The following is a 23,403-nucleotide window of genomic DNA, read 5'->3' as shown; positions in this document are numbered from 1 at the left end:
AATATCCAGATGAATTTTCACACAAAGGTGTATTGAAAAGAAAAGGTACATTTTAAAACAGCCCCATGCACAAAAGCAAAATAACAAAATATTATTTTCAGATGTATATTGTTGAACATTTTTCTCTGGTTTTTATTTGCCAAATAAAAGCTACATTTCAGTTCACGACCAATTGAGCTACTAAAAAAGTATAAAGAGCTACAAATCACTGAAATAAAGCAGAAGAATGCAACCTGGGCAAACATGATAATTAAATTACCTACATATATGCCCCCAGAACAAGCATTGTACATATTGTGTTATCAGAGGTGAGAGGTACTACCTAATTAAAACTTGATAGTAAAACATTCTTCCTTCTTTAAAATGTAAATTAATAATTTCAATTCAGGTAGAGAAGACAAAATTATTTTTAACCTTCAAAGAGTAAATTAAAGCTTGTTTTAGTGCCCTCTAAAGTCATCTACTTTGACAATTTAGTACTACTTATGTAAATCAGCTTAGAATGGAGAGGAAAGGAGAGGAGACTATTGATTTTAAGGTAGTTTGTCTTCATATCTCTAAAGTCACATACTGGTTTGAAGCAATATTTTTAAAATGAAAAAAAAAATTCTTCAAGAAATTGGCAATAATTTAGTGCTGTTGCCTATATTTTCAGTTCCAAGCATAAACAATTGTTTCTGGAGTACAGAAAAGTTTATGTGTTCACAGTCATTGCAATGAGCAGGCAATCTGCTAAAAAATATCTGCAAGCAAAACACCATTCTGTAATTAGAGCTTCAAATTTGATATCCAAGGGCTAAATAATACATCTAGTGCTGAAGAAAAAGTCTAGAATCCTTGCAGAGATTTTAGATACTTCATGATATGTTAGCAACTACAAGACAGATTCTACATCTGAATGGTTCTAGAAAAAGAAAGATCGAGAAATAAGAACCAAGACATACTAAATGTAAGGTAAAAAGAGTAGAGCAATATTATGCAAACACAGTATTTTTTTAAAGTCTCTAATATTCATTAATAACAATATTTTTGTCAAATAGTTACTCTTATGGTCAAAAGGACCTCATTCAGAAATAAGGACAGCATTCCATGATTCAGCTTTTAAACTTTTTTTAATTTTCTTCATTATTTGTTCCAAGTGTTATTTCATGAGCAAGATCCTGACCTTTTGTAGCCTTTCTCAGAATCTTTTCTCTTCCACATACAGCCAGAGCTCAGGCTGAACCGTGCCTTCACAGCCCTGCATCTCATCAGAATTTGCAGGCTGTGCTACATCATTTGGCTGCTAAGGAGGTGTGCCACTGCAAAATGTACAATATATCTTGAGGTCTATTCATTAGAGGGCAGATTAGCAAATACATTATAGAGACAGTTATTGTAGCTTGGCACTCTGATAGTGAAGAAGTACAGGAAGTATCAAGAGAATGAATGGCTATCATGAATATTATATAGGCCCTTGTGAAGCCACTATTTAAATGTCCTGAATTTACCCACAGTTTTTGTCTAGTTGTGAAGTCCTTTTTTCTTGCCAAGCAAGATTTAAATCTCCTAAAGTCCATGCAAGTACTGTACAAGCAAAAATAGCTCAAGTACTGATTTAACAGACCTTTCCAAGGGATGCTCCACTCCTTTTTTTATCAAAGTGTTTTGGTGCTGAACTTGAAAAAGGAGACTTCCTAAATCACTGAGCCATTTCTTTGTCACATAATCCCAAAGTAAAGAAAGTGAATAGGAATTTTTTTATTAAAAGCTTTTTGCTATTTTCTCAGTTATGATATGAGAATGTAAGTTTAGAGTAAAGAAGGAGGGAACTATGGGAGATTCTGGTGGGAGATTCTGGAAACACCTATCTATATGCTGAATATTGATAGTCAACTAGAAGAAAAACAATACAAAAATAAGGCTTTAATAACTAAATTACTAAATAGAGAAAAAAGGAGTGAAAAAAACATATGCAAGACAGAGAAAGGAATGACCTCAGGATGGTTTTACTTTATGTATTAAATCAGGAAAACAGTTTCCTGAGAAGTTCCACCAAGAAGTTATTACTCCGAAAAAATAAAGGAAATTTGTCTGCAAGTTACTCAGTGTGAATTTAAATCAAATCTACTGACTTCCCATTGAAATTCACTTTTATTTATGTAAACATCATAAAAAAGTAATGTAATATGGTTGACTACTTTGAAAAAGCTTTTCTTCCAATTTATTGTTGCAATTGGCTTAAATCAGAAAGATTTTTTTTCTCCTTCTAAAGAAAGTATAGTAAGAGCTGCAAGGGAGACTCTGAAATTCATATACTAGTATCCAATTTATTGAGGGGTAAAATAAAATGATGTAAAAGAATTTGAAAAATATTGGGTTTGCAGGCTGTTTTGGAACTGATTTGAACTTATGGAACCCCATGAGGTGTCGCTGAGAGAAGTCTGTGTTTCATTTGGATAATTTGGAGAAGTTCACAAATATGTGAAAATTTAGGTGTTTACATCATATGAATGCATTGTGAACTCTTTTTCTTCATCTTTCAGAAAAACTGTTGAATAGTTTTAGAGAAATGTGGGTGGGTTTTGTGGCAATTACAATTTGATGCACAGGCAAATTCTACAGCACACTGAATCCATACAAATTTCAGAAGTGTTCACATTTTTTCCTGTAAATTTTTCACAATTCATATTCTGTATATTTATGATTGGAGTATATTTTATTCATATTTAAGAAGGCATATTTTTATTTATCCCTGATGTTATAATCACATTTTTCCTGAAAAAAGCCAAACACTGCATATTGACCTGTATGTGGCTGTTGTTTATTAACCATTTTTTTCTTAGATTTGTATTTGTTATTAATTATGCAATTTTATGCTGAAAGTTGCCACAATAAATGATTTAGCTATCCAGATGTGTTTTACAGAAATAAACTGTAAGTAGTTTGCCTGTTAACAGCACACCTTTTTATTTTATTATCAATTAACATATCTTGATCTCACACTATTTTAATTCACTTTGTAATTTACATAATTTTAAATCTTTATCAATTAAGTTAAACACATTTTTGCAGTGTCACCATATTTTGTGATTTATAACATACACCATGCCTGTCAACTAAGACTCCTACATTAAACAGTGATAGAATTCTTCATACATAATTGTTATGCTCTAACCATTCTCTGTGTGTAGAGCTGCCAGTCTGTATTCCACCACCTCCATAACATAATTGTCATTTAACTGTTTGTCTCTTTACTGTTTGTTCCAATTTTATGTAATAGGAACAGCAGGGGGCATTCAGAGCTTTAGATGCTGAATATGGTTGTATATGATGCTATCATGCTACATAACTGCATTTTGAAAGTGTAGAATGCAGTTTGATCAATTTACAATATACCATATGAAATCTATTATTTCATCTATTATACATTTATGCATCGTGAACTTGTCATTTATTTCTTTGTTCAGTCATCCATTGCTTTCCCATAAGTTTTTAGAAGCATTTCTTTCACATAGAATTTCAATCAGATAGATGAAAACAAAAACATGCTACAAATTAGTTGCAATAATTTTTAAGTCATGAAAAAAAATAATTTTCTTAAAATGCAAACAATTACATCTTAATGTGATCCTTGGGGGAAAAAAAAAAAAAAACAAAACAAAACAAAACACCACCACCAAGAAAAACAGAGGAGAAGTCTGACTTGAGTGCACTATTTGCTGTGCTGAAAAATTGTTATGAAAAATGGCTTTCTTTGTCTCCAGACCTCAGAAGAAAAAGCAAAGAAAAGTAGTCCAGGATTTCTTACAAGCCATAGCTTCAGCTCCAGAGAGAAGTTAATAGAGCATTGAGGAGTCACCTGCCTTTCAGAGCCGGTCTGCAAATAAGCAAAAGCCTCAGAATCCCACAGGCTGATGGGAATGCACAACAGGTGTGAGGGTGAGGATGCCTCTCAGGTGTTATTTGAGAAAACATGGGTGGAGGTGGCTCTGTAACAACATGACATTCCCTCTTTGTGGGATACACAGGATATTCTCCTGCACAGAGTGCTAATTAGCAGGGGGAAGTAAGTGCCAGCAAAGTAGTCCACATACTAAACCTGGCCATTGTCTAGAGTAGAACACCAGGGAATTTACAAGGCCAGAAAAACTCTGTATACAAGAGTTTAACTTCAAAGTTTAATATGATCAAGATTTACTTAAAAGACTTAAGATGCAACATTTCTTGTGAGGCTTGCTCACACATTTTCTATGATAAGGTTTTTGGGTTAAATGCATAAACAGGAGGACATCTGAGGACCTTTTTTGTCAGTGGGGTTTAGAAGTATCAGCTGTATCCCTGCTTATTTGCTCCAGCGATCAAACCAGATACAGCACAACTAAACAAGTCTTGACAATATTCTAGAAGTCTGGGGGTATATGTGGGATTGGGGAGAAGGAGGTTTGAATTTACATTTCTCTTTCTGATCTTACTGAAATATCTTTTTGACTCTCACCCTCTCGGAAGATCCTACACAGCTTCCAGTGTTCTGTCAGTAGAATACACGTAATGTCTTCAAGCAAATGTGTGACACACGATTCAATAGCTGCTTTTTGGTTTGTTGCATAAATAAAACTGAAAAAACCTCTCCTTGACAAAAGGTAATCCTACAGTTCAAATGGCTTCAATCCTACATAAAACAACTGATGAGAATGAGAAAGTTGGAGAACTATGTTAATCTGAAATCACAAAATGACAAATTTTTGAATATCATTTTTTTTCTTGAATGTGCCAGAGTATTACAGGATATCCCAGAAGAACTGTCACATGGACATTTTATTACTTTACTTTCCTATATTTCCTGCACTAATACTTGATATCCATATCTTAGTTATTGTATGGATTCCAATGGCTAGGTGTATAAACTGATATCAAATACTCAAAGCATGGTGTTTTGAGTGTGTGTAATCTAGGTCTCACACTTCTTATCTTCTCACAGTTTGCCTTTGGGCCACACTACTGCAGGCACCGAAAGAACAATTATCTGTAAGATTGCACTTTGCCATTTGAGGTGCTGTGGGGTGCCAGGTGGGACCATACCTGGACTTCACCACTCACTCCACAAGGACCTGGAAATTCTGAGCACCCTCTGTCACACTCTCAGGCCCATGCAGATGTCTCATTTACTGCAGGGTCTCAGAAGATGCTGCATTTCTGAGTGTGAACATTTGAATCCCTCTTTTAGTCATCTGAATAGCCCTGCTGGCTCCTGTGATTACACAGCCCAGGTCTCTGTGGAACCAAAAGGTGCAAATGCAGGCAATGTAGATCTGAATTAGGAGCTGACTCCCACCTTCACATTCCAAGTCTCTGACTACCCTGGCAAATGCAATTGCTTAATGGTTACTATCTGCATTTCACAGCCTACTTCCAGTTCTTAAGCAGCTCAGCCTAGATGGTGTCAAATTTTAATCAGCTTCTTTCTATTTCTAAATACTAATCCTAAGAATGGACCTCGGAAGAATATACAGAATAAAAACAGAAGGTGTACCATATGTCTGACAGCAGAATGCAACATGCTTATACTGCCCTTACAAACTATAATACTCATAATTTTTTCTTGGTCTTTTTATGTGTCCTTTCTGTTGCATGTGCATCCATGCAGTCCATCTGGTTTGCCATTTACCTCTGCATTTCTGATTTTTTACAGTACTCTTAAAATATACCAAGGACATTAATTTTATCTCAAAGATTTTCAGGAACTTATCTCATAGAGTAAAAATTATGTTTGTGCAAATTTACAACCATACAAAAGATGCAAAAGTTAGAGTATGTCTTCATGTGATTTCTCAAAAACAAACAGAAGATTCCTGCATACTTTTTAAATTTAATATTCTGTAAGTCAATGCTTATTCCAAAGAAAGATATCTGGTATGCTTATAATGGAAGATTTTATCAATCTTGGAGAAGAAATTACTGAAACAATGGAAAATAGACTTTCAAATTTGTCTGTAAATTGGTCAGACCCAAAGAATATGTGGTAGTTTTTTTCTGACGATGCACATAAATATTTTTTATCACTTCACCTGTTCATTCACTCTGGAGTGTGATGGTCCATGATGGATGAGAATCTTCACAATATCTACATCTCCTCTCCAAGCAGCCAAGTGAATAGGAAAGTAACCTTTATTATCTGCTACATTGGTTGATGCTTCATACTGAAGTAATTTGAGAACTATATCCCTGGAAAACAGGAGGTAAATCTCAAAATCAACAGGAAGCTAATTTAATTAAGTTTTTACATGAACATACATTGACCAATATTTTTATCCTGGAAAATAGAAAAAAAAACCCTGTATTTCAAGCAAAACAGCTACAAAAAGTGAGGACAAATAATTTCTGAACATTAAATAGATAGTGAAACATAGACAAAAAACTATTAATTGTAATGAATACAATTCTTACTTATGAATACCATCAAAAATATTATCATCAGCTCTCAATCTGTTTCTTTCAATAGGATCACCTGGCCACAGAATCCTTTTTAGAATTTGCCTGTACAGAACATGTGTGTGTTCCTCAAGGCACTAAAGGCAGAGAAGTACTCTTGTCCCCGTCACTGCTGAACTCTGGAGGCAGGATGACAAGAGGATAGTTTGATGGACACATTTATTACTGTAAGGCTTAAGTAATAGTCTTTCCTCTTCTTTAAGGCATTATCTCACAGATAGTTAGGAAAAGTTAGTGATGATCTAGCTAGATATATGAAATAACTTCTTCTACGTATAACTTCTGTAAAATAACTGCTATTTTCATTTCCCACATTTAGCTGCCTTGTAGCAGTGAGGGGAAAAGTGACTTATTACCATTTTAATTCTCTTTATGTGGCTTACCATACATTAAGTGAAAGATTAGCATAAATTGGTATATTGCATCCCTGATTTTTAAGCAGTCTCCTATACTTAACTTCAAAAGCTGAACTAAAAATCAGCTGTGTGGTATGATAACATTACCAAGTATGTCAGAAAGTAAATAAATTCTATCTTGCTGCTGCATTTGTAGTCTCATAGTTTGACACAGTCTGGCTTCCTTAGTTATTAACCTAAGAGAATCTATGATCCAGTGTGGGCAACTCTATGCACACTTTTTACAAATATGGAAACACTGACTGATTTGGCTCAAAAAATCAGTGAGAGGAGGGAGCTCAATGTAGCCTATGTTATGACAAAAAAAAAAGGCTACAAACTGACTACAAATTAAGATAAATCTAAGAAAATAAATCTAAGGCCATTATTCTTCCAACCTTGATAGAACCTTATTTAATTGCATATTGAAAGAAAAGTGTGGTGAGTTATGAGGGAATATATCCAGCTCAAAAGAAACTGCCAGTTGACTTCAAAAGATACCGGAGTCATCACATCTAAGCTTTGAAGAAAATTTAAGCTGGATTTTGGTTACTCCTGAAAGGGTCAAATGCCATGAGAACAGTCAAAAAAGAGCAGGTCCACTACGGAAAGATTTCTGTTACACAAAAAGTTCCAGAACAGTGACTCCTGAGGGAAACTTTTTAGTACATGTAAGGTTTGAGAAACTTCTCATTAAAAAATAGTTTTGTAGCAAATCATCCAATGAGAGCTAGACATACACAACAGTTCCTTTGAAAGGAACACCACACAAAGGAAGCATAAACTGAATCAAGTGGAAGAAAATCAGAAGAAAAGGCCTGCACAGATGAAATCTATAGATTAAAAAACACAGGATTTTTGGGAAGAGTCTATTGTGAGATTCAAGTTACAAAATAGAACATCCATCTTTCTCATCCTTCAAGAATGCCCTGACCCATCTTGCTTATCTAGGGTGAGTCTTTTTTAGTCCTTTGGCAGAACTTTTTCATTTTGTACAAATACATTTCAGAGAGGAGGAGACAAAGTCCTTAGCCCAGTAACATTACTGGGCTAAGTGAAATTACTTAGGGAGATTGAGATTCCAGTGCCTGCCCCAGATATTATTTAATTACTTATACAAAGCAGAATGGTTGCACAAAGAAAGAAAATGGTCCCACAATAACCAAGAAGGAGGGCATTCATTACATTCAGTGATCAAGCAAGGATTTGAGCAATGGTGTCCAAGTATCCCAGCCACAAATTATATTCTTACTTTTCTTGAAAAACTCTGAAATCTCTCACATTCAACCTAGTGTAAAGTGGGAAAAGTTAAAATCACAGAAGTTTTTAAAGGACAGGAACTTCTCTAAGTGGGCAGATTCTTGTGTCAAATGATTGTATGCCATTTTGATTTTAAATATCAAGTCTGAAAACTCAAATAGAGTGTAAAGTAATTTATTGGTTATTTGTAATGACTAACAAAATTAGAACCACCAGATGTCTGTCTAATTCTCTTGCTGGCCATGCTACCATTGCAGCAGGATCAGTAAAATGGCTTGGGTAATAGAAGGTCCTGAAATCCTCATGACTTATCACAAAATACTCATAACATATTTAAGTTTACTTTAATATAACAAGGCATAATTGTGATGCCAGTTACCGCTACTTATCCTGCTGAGAGTGTAAGGGGTCATGGCAGCCAGCACTGGACTTATCAAAGGCTGTAGTTTTATCTGCTGCTGTACAGAAGTCCACATTTTTAAGTCCTCCATGACCTTGGAATAAGTTTGGTCAATACTTTGCCTAATATCATGATTTGGCTTTTGTGTGTTTTGGGACTTTATATTGCTAGGATTCACTTGAACCTCTGATAGTTTTAGTATTTAATTTAATTTATATTACAGTGTTCGCTATTCAGCAATATTTTTAACTTTCTGAGTAACTATTACTGTATTGCTAGTCTTAAATATACTAATCCCAGTTTTCATCTATTTAAAATCAGCAATCTTTGCAAGCCAATGCTTGGGGTTTGGTCAGTCAAAAATTAGCAGTAGCACAAGAAACAATCCATAAATCATGAACAAAAATGCTGAGTTTAACAGGCCATTTTAAGAACTTAGACCTAATTTTGTGGAAGTAAAAATATATTAATGGATGATTCTGAACCTTCCTACGCAGCTGAAACTTTGGAAAATGCACAATAACTAGTTCAAGAGTTTACTTTATAAATTTATTTAGAAAGAATATCCCATATTCATCAAAAGACTGATCCATCCTAAAGGAAACAGGCACCTTTCTAGAATACAATTGAAGACACATCCTGAAGTGTTAATTTTTCCATAGAACGACGCAAAAATTTTGCAATGAGTAAGCTAAATAAATAATAGCTATATATCCATGTGTTATTTTATGGACAGTCCAAAATCATATTAAAATTCATGCTAATCACTCTTAATTTCCACTGGGTTTGGATCAATTCCCTGTCTCCCACAGAGAAGTAAACCAAAGCTTTATGTCAAAACTTTCTTTGGTGAAAATACCCTTTTTTTCCCCCCGCTTTCAAGTGTATAATTACTAAATAGTCTTTCCATGTTACTTTTGCTTTGATAATGATTAATCTCTACTTTCTTTGTTTCACAAAATTGCTTCCTGAAAGGTGCACACTCTACACATATGTGCATACATACAGAGATATAACACAATATTTTCTGTTGCGATGAAAACTACAGCCAAGACTAGCAGCAACAATGCTAAATTTCCCCAAAATTGAGGAAGAATTTGGAAGAAGCAGTATAGAATCAATAGCTTTTAAACTTCATTTAACATTTTTCATTACTACTTATTGATATGACAGGGTCAAAACATCAATTAGTATATTCCATTTGAAAGAAGGCTCTTTTAAAAAGTCAAGGTTTGCCAATTTTTGATACAAATCTTAGAGCTATGCTATATTTTCTTGCATTGCACAGTTAAATATCATTCTACATAAAAACAAAATGTGAGGCACTTACTTGTGTCCATTTAAAGCTGCATGATGTAATGCAGTATACCCTGAACTGTCAGTGCAGTTTATGTTTGGTCCTCGCCAGATGCTGCAAATAAAGAAAAACTGTGACATTAATTTTTTGGCTTGGCAAGTACAGAAATGTCAGAAATTTGGTCCACAAATAATTTGAAGATCTCTGCAACAAGTGTGATTAAACTTTAAGAGATTAATTACCTTGAAAGAAAGTTAAAACAGCAAGTGGCATCTTGATATTAAAATAATTTACTTATAAAAATAATTTACACATCCATCTATATAAGAGTCATGAACTTTATGTAGGGCAGATTCAAAGACTAATAACAGAATAGTCATTTCAATTAGAACTGTTCTCCCTCTATTACTCTGGTAATTACACTGAGGTTATCATCTGATTTTGTACTACTTTTCCTCAAGTATGTATTCATTGTCTTTAGGTCAGTTAGTCTAGAACCAAACAAACATCAGATTAGTGAGAACCAATCACATTGTTTAAAGGGGCAGAAAATTTGTTCCTTTTACTTAACTTGATATTTTAGCTCCCACTTTAGCCGATTATATTTTTAAAACAGATATACTTTCAAAAATAAGTTAATTAAATTAAGTTTTGCTGTCTTGCTTTATTTTATAGACAACCTCATTACATGTCCTGTTTAACCAGTTTCATGATCTATTATGGGCTTTCCAAAAAATAGTAAAGGACATATTTTGTTTCAAACCAAAACCAATACCAAAACCAAGCCCTGGATATTGGATAACAGAGGTGCATTGAGAACCAGCAGGCTTTTTTATCTAACTGACCACATTTGAAACTGATTGTATCCTTTACAGAAGCAATTTACTTTTCTGTAACAGTTTTCATCATTAGTATCAAAACTTCCAGAACACAATTGAGTCCTGAATTACAGTCTATATTCATTAGTTTCTAATACAGTGCTAAACAGTCACTGGTAAGCCATATTTCCCTTCACTTCATACATTAGAATTAAGTGCTGATGTTTAAAGAAAATAATCTGAAGCTAATAAGTAAAAAAAAATTTCATGCTGTCATTTTTCATTATCTGCTTCAGTAAAATGACATGTTATGCTTAACAAATGATTTTTAAGATTTACTATTGAATCTGCATTTTACTACCTGTAAAATTGAATATATATATTTGTACATATATATATCCACACCAGGGAATACTGATGTAGACTGGTCTCTTTTTCATTGCTTGTATTTGAATGATTCATTAGCTCATAAACTTAAGCAGTTGTTTTCCCACAAGTAATACTGTGTGCATACAGAATTATTTGTGTGAAGCACTGTGTTCTGCACTGAGCATAATTCTACATAATGCTAGGTACCTCACCTCTCCCTGCAATTTAATTTCTTGGAAGAACAGGATTGAATCATTTTCTTGGGTGCAAAGAGGCAAAAAAAAGTAACTTTTTAAAAAATCTGCTCAGACATCTACAGATGTTCTTTTGTACAGAAGGCAACTTTAAGATAAGAAAAGTCATTCTAATCTTTTAGGTTAAAGGAAATTTTTTTAAGTTCATGGAATAGTAATAATTGAGTCCCTGAACTGAGAGCTCCTCTCAAAGAGACAGCTGTTATTTTTATGGCAAAGACAATCCTTCCTTTCTATTAGAAGGAAAGAAATCCTTATGTGTGGATAAGGTACAACCTCTCATGCTTTTGTATAGTGTTTATCAATTATTGTTTATTATATTTTCATCCTTTGATATATATACCATCTTATAGGAGAATGAAGAAAACAAGAAGTGGCATAGAAACCAAGATTTAAAATATTACCCAAAAAAATACACTACCAATCACAACAATTTACTTCGTTATGATATGGTTATAACTTGCTTGCTTTGAATTAGAGTTGTTAGGATTTGTCTGTTGGCTCTTTTTTTTGAAGTGCAAGAAAAAAATTTAAAAATCAAAGAAAAACCTAAAAACTCCTACCAAAACTCCCTAAGATAATCCTCATTCGCTCTCCCCTAATTTTCTTCTTTAATGCATGCACTAATTAAAATACTGTTTTATTTCCTGACTCTGGTCTTAGGAAATATTTTGCAACTGAAACTATATGGATTTAAAAAAAACCCAAAAAAACTCTGAGACTTTATTAGAGAGTATATAAATGCACCTGTGTGAAACTCCTCATGACACACAGGTTGGGCAGCTGAGAGGCAAAGGACAAAAGACAATGAGTAAATGCTGATGACTCAGAGACACCAGACAGGATGGACAGACTAATCACTGTCAGCTCCCAAAGGTACACAGACATGCTTAAAACCACAGCATGGTTATTGAAGTGCAGAACACAGCAAACAGAAGCAGGACTTGGCTGCAGGCAGCTCTCTTCCCTTGGGCTCATGCTGAAATCCTCTCCCAGAAAGTCCTGCATTGCAACAGGGGTCCAGTATACACACATGATATTTATGCTTTGATAACTGAGAATCAAATTCAAATTGGACAGTCTGAACAGAAATTGTTACATCCTAAAACTCCCAGCTTCAGCTAAAGCTCGTCGCTTGCAGCAGGACAGAAGTCCAGTCATATACAAGGTCCATAAAAAGCAGCTGACTTCAAACAAAAGTGGAGTAGAGATTAAGGAAAAGCCTAAAGATCCCTTCTTTAGCATCATAAATATATATGTGAAGAATCATTAAATATACTGATTTATCTGTATATTAAAACATCTGTGAAAGTAACACCAAGGAGGATCTGGCAGAAAACAAATACCATTCACTCTCCAGAAAAGAATATTTGTTGAGAGAAAGTTAGCAGCTCTTCAGAATACTGTTAATATTGAATGTTCTCAAAAGCATATTTCTTCCAGTGATGCAGTCAAACAAATTTCTTAGTGTGGCATGCATTAGCAAGTTAGGAATCTGTTTTCCCACGTACATCAGTAAATTAAAACCTTCCCATTACTTAATGAATTTTTTACAAGTTATTGAACCTATTTTTTGTGGAAAAAAAATTAGTTTTCATTCAAAGGTCAATTAAAACATGATTATCAATTATTTTCTTCCATTACATCTTGCCAAAGTAAGGCACAAAGAAACAGAAGTCTGTTATACTATTTACAATATTGCTGACAGCAGAAAGAGCTCCTTCATAGTCTGCTCTCGCTATGGACAAAGAATATTGACCTCATGAACTGATGTCAAATATTAATTGAAAATACTCTTTACTTGGTAACAAAATTACTGGGGTTTTTTTAATGAGCTTAAGTAGTTACATAAAAAGAGTAGAATTTCAAAAGAAACATGAAAATGGCAGATACAAGAAAAAGATGGTTAGTCAATTGATTTCTTACTTTGCTATGCTTTTTGAAAAGAAAAAATTGTGAAGTGGCTGTTGTTACCCACATATAAACAGAAAAGCAAGGAAATAACAGCTTTTTCCAGCTAATCATCACACAGACACTCTCCACCAACAGTACAAGAACTATGCTTGCAAGTTATGCATAATTTTTCCTTCACATTTCTTCTTTCTATATATATATATATATCTGCATTATATCATTCCATTATCATTACCCTATTTCATGACTATGCAATAATAGTTCTGGTCCTTATATGGGAGTTTTGCTAAGGTGAAAGGAAAGTATTCTTGGTAAACAAGGATAAGAATTTTTAAAAGCCTTAGAAGGCTGCCTGATGACATGACCTTCTAAACTTCATGCTCTTTCCATTGATGTCAGTAGCCAACATCAACCAGTTCAGATTTACACAGCCACTTACTGTTCCTGTGTTCCACAGAATAAATACATATTACAGGAATTTGTCTTGTTCTGAGCCAAAATCGTCTGAATTTTCCATGCTTTTTGTTAATCTGGCAGAAACACATTGACTAAAGTTTCTTAAGCACATGGACAGGCTCTTTATTAGTGCTCTGCCTACATTCATACACATGTTCAGCTGTATAAACTCAGTTTATATAAAGTACATGGACAATTTTACATAGAAATTTGAAAATGCAATCTTTTACACAGTAATATGTACCATCATTCAGATACACAATAAAGATATTACTTATTGTGAACAGCAGAAAAATAGCTCCCATTCTCTATTTCATGCACAAATACACCAAATTGACAACTCTTGCTCTAACCCATATAACTTAATAATGTCACTTATCAAATATAGAAGCATATCATTTTAGTAAATGTGATTTTTTTCTTTCTATGGATTCCTCTTTGTTAGAATCCAATGTTATACCAAATACATTAAAAACATATATATTTATTTTTTATGTATGGTTTTACCTATTATGAACACTCCTCTGCTGAATTTGATGTATGTCTTCAAATGACTTCAAATAAAGTAAATTTAAATATTTGCCTTTAGTTGCAGAGGTGATAAAACCTTTTGAGAAAGTCATATTTTAAAGCCTAACAAATAACTGTACATGCAAAAAAAAACTGAAAAAATGTATTTTAGGCTTAATTTCAAGCAGGTGTAGTTATAGGTATTAAACTGAAAAAAGTAGATGATATTTTGAGTAAGGCTATCTTTGATTTTCTTTCAAGTATCAAAAAAACCTGTTGCACAAAGCAACTGAGAGTGAAAAGTCTCAAATCAAAATACTATTTTTTATCATTTTAATTAAAAATAAAGGGAATAGCAAATGTATTATCAATTCAGTTAATACTGATTTTATGCTAAAACCTTATTGTACACATGATTCTGATTTAGTGCTTTTGTTGTATCAGTGTGAAATGTGACTCTTTTTTGAATGTGCTTATTTAATTTCGATTCCTCTTGTTTAGTTTCCTCAAAATAAATAATACAACTATATTCATTATCAACTATTCATGGGATTAAGGATGTCACTCAAGTTCAGGTTCTAAAGCAGCTTATTCCACTTGCTTTCTTTAACCTAGATCTGCTTACAGCCTTGGCCTTAGTGTAAGTGCAAAACTGGAGGATTCCACCAAACTGTGATGTTATTTCCATACTGAGTGTCTTCAATTTGTGATTTCTATTTGATATAGCAAGTGTAATACATACTATGAATTTGTTTATTTAGTATACAACCTTTGGTCATTACTATACTTAGAGCTAGCTACAACAGTGGGTTAGAAGAAGATCTTCTGCCAAATATGCAAACAGCAGGATCAACACTTAGAGTGATAACAGAAGCATGGAAGTAAAAAGGGTAATTTAAGAACACATGTAGAAGAACAGGACCATGTCCAACCAAAAAAAGAGTAAAAGAGTAAAACTCAAAAAAGAGTATCTTAGCAGTAATTACTGTTTTTCAAGTTTTGTGAAGAATCATTGCTAAATGAACACTGATAGATTTAATAGGCTACATCTGCCCAGACTAAAATTTGGAGCAGGGTTGCAGTATTCAAAAGTATGCAAATAACCTAGTGTCCAACAGATAGCCTCAGAGATATTTGCTCACTTACCATTCTCACTGTTACTAACTGTGTTTTTGTTGGAGAATGGTGATAACCATGCCATCATTACTCCAACCTGCCATCCACTGCATCTCCAGTGAAAAGAACTACAAAAAGGTTGATTATAAATGACTGGAAGTCTGTGTGTTATTGAGCAGAGGCAGAAAGCCAGACACAGAGATACCAAAGTGTTGCAGCACATGCCACAGCACATGCCACAGTCAAGAAGGCCATAATACACAGAGCATCACCATACAGAGTAACACCAGACCACATCAGAAGGCTTCAGACATCTGCCCATACAGAGTAACAGCATACTACATCAGAAGGCTGCAAACATCCACCGTTCTTGTTCCTCAGCCCAACCTTTTACACCCCTCATAGCTCATGCACTGCACCTGTGTGCCTTCTGTTACTTTCTGTGATTGGTCAGTACACCTGGGCACCCCATGGCTCATTACCTTCACTGCTGCTCACCTGCCCTGCACAGCTGTAGCCCATTGGGGATGAGCCCTGGCTGCACCCCACTCCCAATTACCACAAACTGTGTGTGTACCTACACCTGGCTATCCAGAACAGACTTAGTCACGATGAGCCTTACAGAGAGACAATACGGACTTATCCTTTGAATAACTTTAGGATAAAAGAATTGCAATTGAAAGAAAAATGTTTTACAAAAGTGTATTTTGATAGAGTTAGGACTTAAGAAACAACTTTAAAGGAACTCCTGAGCTGAGAAATTATAGAACCTATAAATGAGGACATTACAATTGTGAAGCACCCAAAGAACAAGCTGGAATAGTACTGAGATGATTGGAAACTATACAAATTCTTATTCACATGTTAGGCTATGTGATAAACAGCTCCTGTTTATCCACAAAGGAGCAGAAAAGGACAACAGAAAGTGGGAGAATCAAGTAATGCCCTAGCCCCACTACTCTGGAGCTCATCAGAGAAGCATCACCAGTTCATTAAAAGCCCATCCATGCAAGTCCAGCAGAGCACAACAGCACCACGGCAGGCAAAGACACACCTTGTTGGGAGACCCTCTCAAAACTGCTGTGAGAGCCTCCATCCCGCTGCCTCGGGGTGACACATATCAACATGAAGCAATGCTAGATAACACCTTAAGCTGAGAGACACCAGCCTCTAGGGCTACAGGACACATGGATTGAGCAGGATTTCTGATGGGATATTTAGGGGAGGAACCAAAGGCAGGGAAAGGGATGGACTCAGGTGATTTGGGGAGGAACAAATTTGAGAAGATAGAGGGATAAGGGGACAAAAAGGGTTGATCACTTGTGCATAGTTGGTTCTGCAGCACAATAGGCTGGTCATGTCCTGCACTCAATCTTATTAAATTATGATTCTACTTCCCTAGACAAGGGCCTCTATCCTTGTGCATGTATGAGGGCCAAACTACCTGCACCTTAGTCAGATGATGAGTTAGTAAGAATATGTCAGTCTGGCCAGGAAATGGAGCAACTGACAGTCTGTGTACCAGAAACTGGAGGGAGACCTTGGATCAGAGGACCCACATGTGTCCATGGAGGCTGCAGCTGTAGTGTGAGTGTGTGAGACAGTGTGTGATTGCTAATGAAGACCAAGATGGATCAGTCAGCAACGTGGGTGAAATAGCCTGGGAGCCAGTTGTGTGGCTGTATGTCTCTGAGGTTAAGACATCTATATTGAAAATACTAGAGAAATCAGGTCTTTTATGGTTGACATACACTACTGGGAGGCATGTCCTACAACTCTTCAGATTGGACAGTTTGTGCATATGTAACTACATGCAAATTTATGTATGCCCAGTTTGGGAAAGAATCTACCCAGAAAAACATGTTGATGAGCACTCGGTCTCACCAATTAAGTACTCTGTATGGTAAAATCTAAATAAACTAAACCTGAACACAAGTGACATGAACTATTTTCACAGAGTTAGAACTCTGTTTACTTGAAGCTGCAATCAATTTCCCTTGAGGGTATGTAGTTTTATCCTGATAGTCTTAATAGGTAAATAGTTAAATAACTCCAAAAGGAGAAACACATTGACTTCAGGATGATGTCACACAAAGGAATAGGAAATCAGTTATGCTTTATTTTAAAAATCTGTCATATATAAGGTAACTACATTTGACCTTGATCTAACCAGTCTGGCTTCATCATTCCTTATGGACTACTCATCTAGAAGTACACTGGCTGAGTATACTGCATAATACTGTGGCTATACTCAGAAAGCAAAATGTTCCTGACTAGTACTGCTTAGCTTTTACAGTCAAGACCAATTTGCCTGGAGTAGTTAAAAGAGAGAAAGCTTTCATCAGCTACGACATAAGGGTTCCTCTGTATTCCACTTGTCTGTAGGGACAAGCTGGGGTTTTGCTTAGTCCACAGAGAACCACAGTAATTCCAGCTTGTCAGTGATGAGTCAGACAGATCTTTGGATTCAATCCAGGGTTCTGTCCTTGAAAATCCAGTCATTCTGACAGGAAAAACATTACCTCTCATTTGACATCATCCTGCAGAAGGATGCTGTAAGAACAACTACTAAATTATGAAAATACACAGTCCAAAACCAGAGCAGCAGCCAATGCCTTTAGTAAGTAAAAGCATTTATGTTTAAGCAATGTAAATCATGTTCTAAAACCATTGCCAATGATATGTATGATCTCAGGTGATCTCAGCGATCTGAAAGAATACCACACAGCTAATGCTGAAGATCAGTGCATTAGATTAATTGCTCCTATGAAGAGCAACTCCATACCCATTGTATCCTTAGTGTGGGCTCCCTAATATGTATAAGATAGTTGGGTTCTATGTATTTGTTATGAATTACACCTATGCACTTTGTATAAGATCTATAGATTGATCAAATTAACCAGGAACACAGCCCACTGTGTTATTTGCTATTAGGCCATACAATAGAGATGGGCTAATTACCTTGGCTATATCTTTTTTCAGTGTGAATACAATACTTATGGAAATATTCATATATTAAACTCCCTATATAAATACTGGATTCTTTCAACTCTTTTTAGACAACTAATACTTATTGAAATTACATAAATAATACTTATTTTTCTATCATCACAACAGAAATCAGTCTTGTGAGTGGTTGTGAAAGCCCTTGCATATCTCATGATTCTAAGTACATCAAACACTCACTCACCAGTTGGTTGAGGGAGGGGATTGTCCCATTCTACTCTGCATTAGTGCAGCCTCAGCACGGGTGCTGTGTGCAGGTTTGGGTGCCACAACATAAGAATGATATAAAGCTATTAAAGAGCAACCAAAGGAGAGCTACAAAGATGGTGAGGGGCCATATAAGGAGCAGCTGAGGACATTTGGCTGTTCAGCCTGGAGGAGGACTGAGGAAAAACCTCATTGGAGTTACAACTTCCTCATGATGGGAAGAGGAGGGGCAAGCACTGATCTCTACTCTATGGTGAGCAGTGACAGGACCCAAGGGAATGACCTGATGTTGTGTCAGGGGAGGTTTTGTTTGGGTATTAGAAAAAGGTTCTTCTCCCAGAGGGTGTTTGGGCACTGGAACAGCTCCCCAGGGCAGTGGTCACAGCACCAACCCAAGAGAGCTCAGGGATTGTCTGGACAGTGCTCTCAGGCACAGGGAGTGACTCCTGGGGATGGTGCTGTGCAGGGCTCAGAGTTGGACTTTGATGACCGTTGTGGGCGCCTTCCAACTCTGTTGATTCTATGATTTTTAGATTCCATACACTAATATGAATATACCCATGAATGCTGAGGTATTTTCTTTTGAAGAGCAGAGCACATTCTCAGAAAGACTATTCTGACTCCTTTCACAAAAAATAGCTGACATTAAAAAAAAAATTTTTAAAAGCCACCCTAATATTACTTTTATCAGAAATAAACTGAAGCAAAGTCATATTTCTCTTTCTCTCAAGAATACAGATATGGTGCCATATTTTATTAGGAAAGATATTCCCTTAGCCATTCTTTTTCCTAATTCAACTGACCTTGAATCTTTAGTAAGAAAAGAGGTTTTTTTTCCACAATTCATTTTTGGAGATCCAACACAATATTCTCATCCAGCATAAATTCATGGTGTTTGCAATTTTAAACACATTCTTATCACAGAGAGACAAAGTCAATATTTACTAGAAAAGGAGAATTTAAAACCTCTAAATGATTAATTATGCATCCTGGAACACTTACTGACATTTGTTTAAGTGGAATAAAAATTTCTGAAGCTCTGGCACGGGAAGCAGCATTAGGAAGAGTAACAATTTGCATCAAAGATTTTTGAATATGGATGCTGTTTAGATCTGTGACCTCAATCCAGTACTAAAGATTGTTCATCTTAGAAACCAACCTGAGATGAGACTCTGTTATAGCTCTAGGACACACAGAACAGAGCTTGCTATATATAGAGTCTGCAATTCAGCTGGCTTTAATACCTTGTCCTTCCTCATCTGGGTTTCCTCAAAAGTAGAATAATTCTTTCAGACACTAGCAAAATAGACACAAGAAGAAATGCATGATTCTATTTCCCCTTGATTCTTGAAAGCCATCTCACACCTCATTCTCAATTTATGCTGAGATTTGAAAATGAGATTCAGAAATCACCTATAGTAACATTAAAACCTGCATCAATGTGATCAATCCCTCACTATCCTGACATATGAAAATGTAACAGATGTGAGAGTCTCACTTCTTGTGTTTGCATCCACATGATATTAAATGTTATCCAGATGATTTCCCATATTCTCAATTCAAAGCTTCCATATCTTCATCTCATACCAGCATCAATAATGTCCAACCCTTTTGGACAACCTGCCATAACAGCCTCAATTCAGAACTGTGAAAGACTACACCTCCAGGAACTCACTTCCAAAATATGAATCCTGAAATATTAAGGCTCTTGAAGTCTATCAATGACCTATAACATATGCAGAATATATGCCTAACATTTGTGCTTTCCAGTAGAATATGTCCTCAGTTATACTAAGCCCTCCATGGGACTAAGCAGACAATGAGCAAGTCAGTGAACATCAGAAGTGTGCAACAGTACATTTTTACAAGATATAAGGTAACTGAAAGTGACCTTGATCAAAATTAATTCAAAAGAGTAGTAAAACTCTTTCCTGTTGTCCTGGGGTGACTTTATAATGCTGAACTGTATAATACAAACATTGTGTTTATATTTAACAACATAAATATTAAAACATTTGAGTCTGTTCTTTGGAGAAACATTATTTTATATCAGAGGTGCTCTTATTGCATTTGCTAGAATGCTGCCATGGAGTATCTGCATGTTGACTGCCTCCATCCAAGTGCTAACACTCATTCTTTCCACCAGCTTTGAATTAACTTCATTAACAAGGACACAGCTTAGGAAAGACATAAAAAATATAGATATGATAAATACATTATAGAAATGATAGCCACTGCATAGAAAAAAAAAAATTAGCACCTATTCAGATTACACCAACGTTATTTCTTCTCTTAAATTGATTATCAAGTTAAATAAGGAAGTCAATCAGGGTGAAATTAGCTTCTGCATTAAGTACAACTGGACAAAACCAATCCACTAATCAAGTTTTTTCAGAGCCTTGAAGATTGGCTTTTATCAGACATACTGCAAACCTCAAATGGAATTGTTGTAACATCTAATCTTTAACACATAAAACAATAATAATGTGAAATGTTCAAATGTTTTTGGCATAGCATAGAAAATCTGAATAAGAATTATATTGGATGAAACTATTGCATGATATAAAATTACTAAATCAAATAATGTTGTTAACTAAGGACAGTTTGAGCATAAATTCTCTATCCTATGTTAGCTAGCTATGCTCTAGCTAACTGGAACAGCAAGACAGAAAAAAGCTTTCCAACAATAAAAATATAGAATTAATTCCTTAATTTCTTCTCTTAGCAACATGTCATACTTGAAATAAATAATATCAAAACAAAAGGATGCTACTCAGCACACATTTCATTTGCTGTGCTTTGCCAACAGAGGTCAGAATTACCTCAGCAGCATCCAAAGCATTACTATGATCATGACTAGAAATACTTTTATTACCACAAAATTACCTTCACAAAGACAAATAACATACTTTAAATAGAGACTGAAGTTTCCCAGGGACATACTATAAAGGTCTTCCAAAGCTTTTGGATATGTAACAACAATGTCACCACTTAAAATTTCCTGAACACTGTTACCGAAATAACTACAAAGGTCATATCCATCACATGACTGACAAAGTATTTGGTAAGATATGCTAGTAATTATTTGGATCACTCAGAAAACATCATTTCATCCAAAATGACACTTTCCATTGAACAAAATAATTTATGACACACAGCTTAGAAGGCAAAATGTAATTACAGTGAAAATATTCAGTAAATTTTCAGTCTATTTATGTTAGAATTTCCTATTTAAATCCATTAGGAGTTATTGTTTCTACTCTATTTAAAAGTCTTATCAAATGTAGAAATTAAATCCAAAACTAAGACACAGAAGCTTCTGCTTTAAAGGAAGATTTGGCTGATGTAGACTTTCAAACAGCTTAAAAATAACAGTAACCCATGACTTATTTCCAGATGTATCTAAAGTGAACACTGTGTTTTATAATTTTCCAATAAACAATTACACATCAAGAAAGAAATATTCTTTGTACCTCAAGTAGTTTTACTGTAGAATGTTTTCTAGAAAATGAACCTGAGACCTACTCCAAAAGTATTGCAAGTGCTCCATAGAATTGCAGCTCTCTGGATCACGAACTTTTCAACAATATTAAAATAAAAATGCTAAATTTGGGGGAACATATTTAAAGAATAATCTTTCAGCAACTTTCAGCATCTTTCTGCTCCTTTAAATTGAACTGATAAGATACTTCACAAAATCTGTTTTGGCAAATACCTTTTTGTAAAATATATAACAAGACTCAGCCATAACAGGAATAATTTAATGTCTTTTCTGAACTGCCTGTTCAGTAAGATATATCTAGAGAACCCAAAATTGTCTGCAAATACTTTTCTTAATATCATAGGTTTAAAAAAAAAAAAAAATTGCAAGAGAGATCCCAGTTCCCCAATAAGACACCATGCAAAATGATTCATCACATCTCTCTCGCTAATTTCGTATTAGCACTATGGTACCTGAAGGACTCATGGAACAATTACTGTGATTTTTTCAGTGGTGTTTAACCCAAATAATGTTCCTAAATCTTTATCTAATTGAGCAGGAAAAAAACCAATTCCCAGCTAAATACCTTAGGTACTAAACTAAATGTATCATGCAAGCCTAGACTGGCCTACAGCAAAAAGAAGGGAAATGATACACCAAAAAAGGTTATGAAATGTATGTGTAGATGGCAGATTCCATCCTACTTTCCTCTATTATATATATAAATCTCTCTTTTTTCCATTAAAGGTCATACATTCACAGAGAGGAAGGCATTCTTGTTTGTGAAATCTCCAGAAAGCTGTAGTTTTTTAGAAAATTATGGAGATGGGAAGGCCTCTGACATACACATGGGCTAGGTTCTCCAGAAGCTACTTAGTATTAACTGCTAAAAGAATCCAAACACAAACCCCCCCCAAAAAAAGACCCCAGCTGAGTTTTCCTGATTCTGAATTCACATTAAATTCCAATTATCTTTAATCTCGGAAAGAAAGATCTTTTACTATATCTCGATCTAAGGTCACTTAGCAAGTACATTTGACTGCCAGTCCAATCTTGGCTGTACAATTATTAGGATGAAAACATCATTTCACCAAAGGGGGCACAACTGGATTCCAAATAGTAAGAAGAGGGACATTTTCCCCCAAGTGCTTAAGGGCTGACCAAAACCACACTTGTCAGATTTGGAGTCACACTAGAAAGTCCATATGTGTGTGTGTATATATATATATATATGGATTATATATGCATATCACGACATATAGGCCCCCACATCACGACATGGGGCCCCCACATCATATGGCGCATATCATGAATTATAATATATATAATATAATAATAATGTATTATAAATATATAAATTTTTGAACTGGCCAAGGCCCAGCTAGTTGGTAGTTCATGGCTGGTCCCCCATGCTACCACCACATAGGCAAAGAAGCTCATAGAGGTGTG

General features: G+C 35.1%; 1 protein-coding gene across 1 annotated transcript in view; it reads right to left on the bottom strand.

Moving 5' to 3' along the window:
- ANKS1B (ankyrin repeat and sterile alpha motif domain containing 1B) overlaps positions 1-23,403 on the bottom strand; it is a 411,850-nt gene that overhangs the window by 355,870 nt on the left and 32,577 nt on the right. The window contains exons 2-3 of the mRNA XM_059846720.1: positions 9,857-9,937; positions 6,048-6,204 (exon numbers count right to left, since the gene is read on the bottom strand). Of these exons, the coding sequence (XP_059702703.1) occupies positions 6,048-6,204; positions 9,857-9,937 (238 nt within the window). The remainder of the gene's footprint in view (positions 1-6,047; positions 6,205-9,856; positions 9,938-23,403) is intronic.

The sequence above is a fragment of the Haemorhous mexicanus genome, chromosome 5 (assembly GCF_027477595.1).
Source record: "Haemorhous mexicanus isolate bHaeMex1 chromosome 5, bHaeMex1.pri, whole genome shotgun sequence".
NCBI lineage: Eukaryota > Metazoa > Chordata > Aves > Passeriformes > Fringillidae > Haemorhous > Haemorhous mexicanus.
Note: the sequence above shows the minus strand (reverse complement) of the source record. Positions and strands in the feature narration are given on the sequence as shown.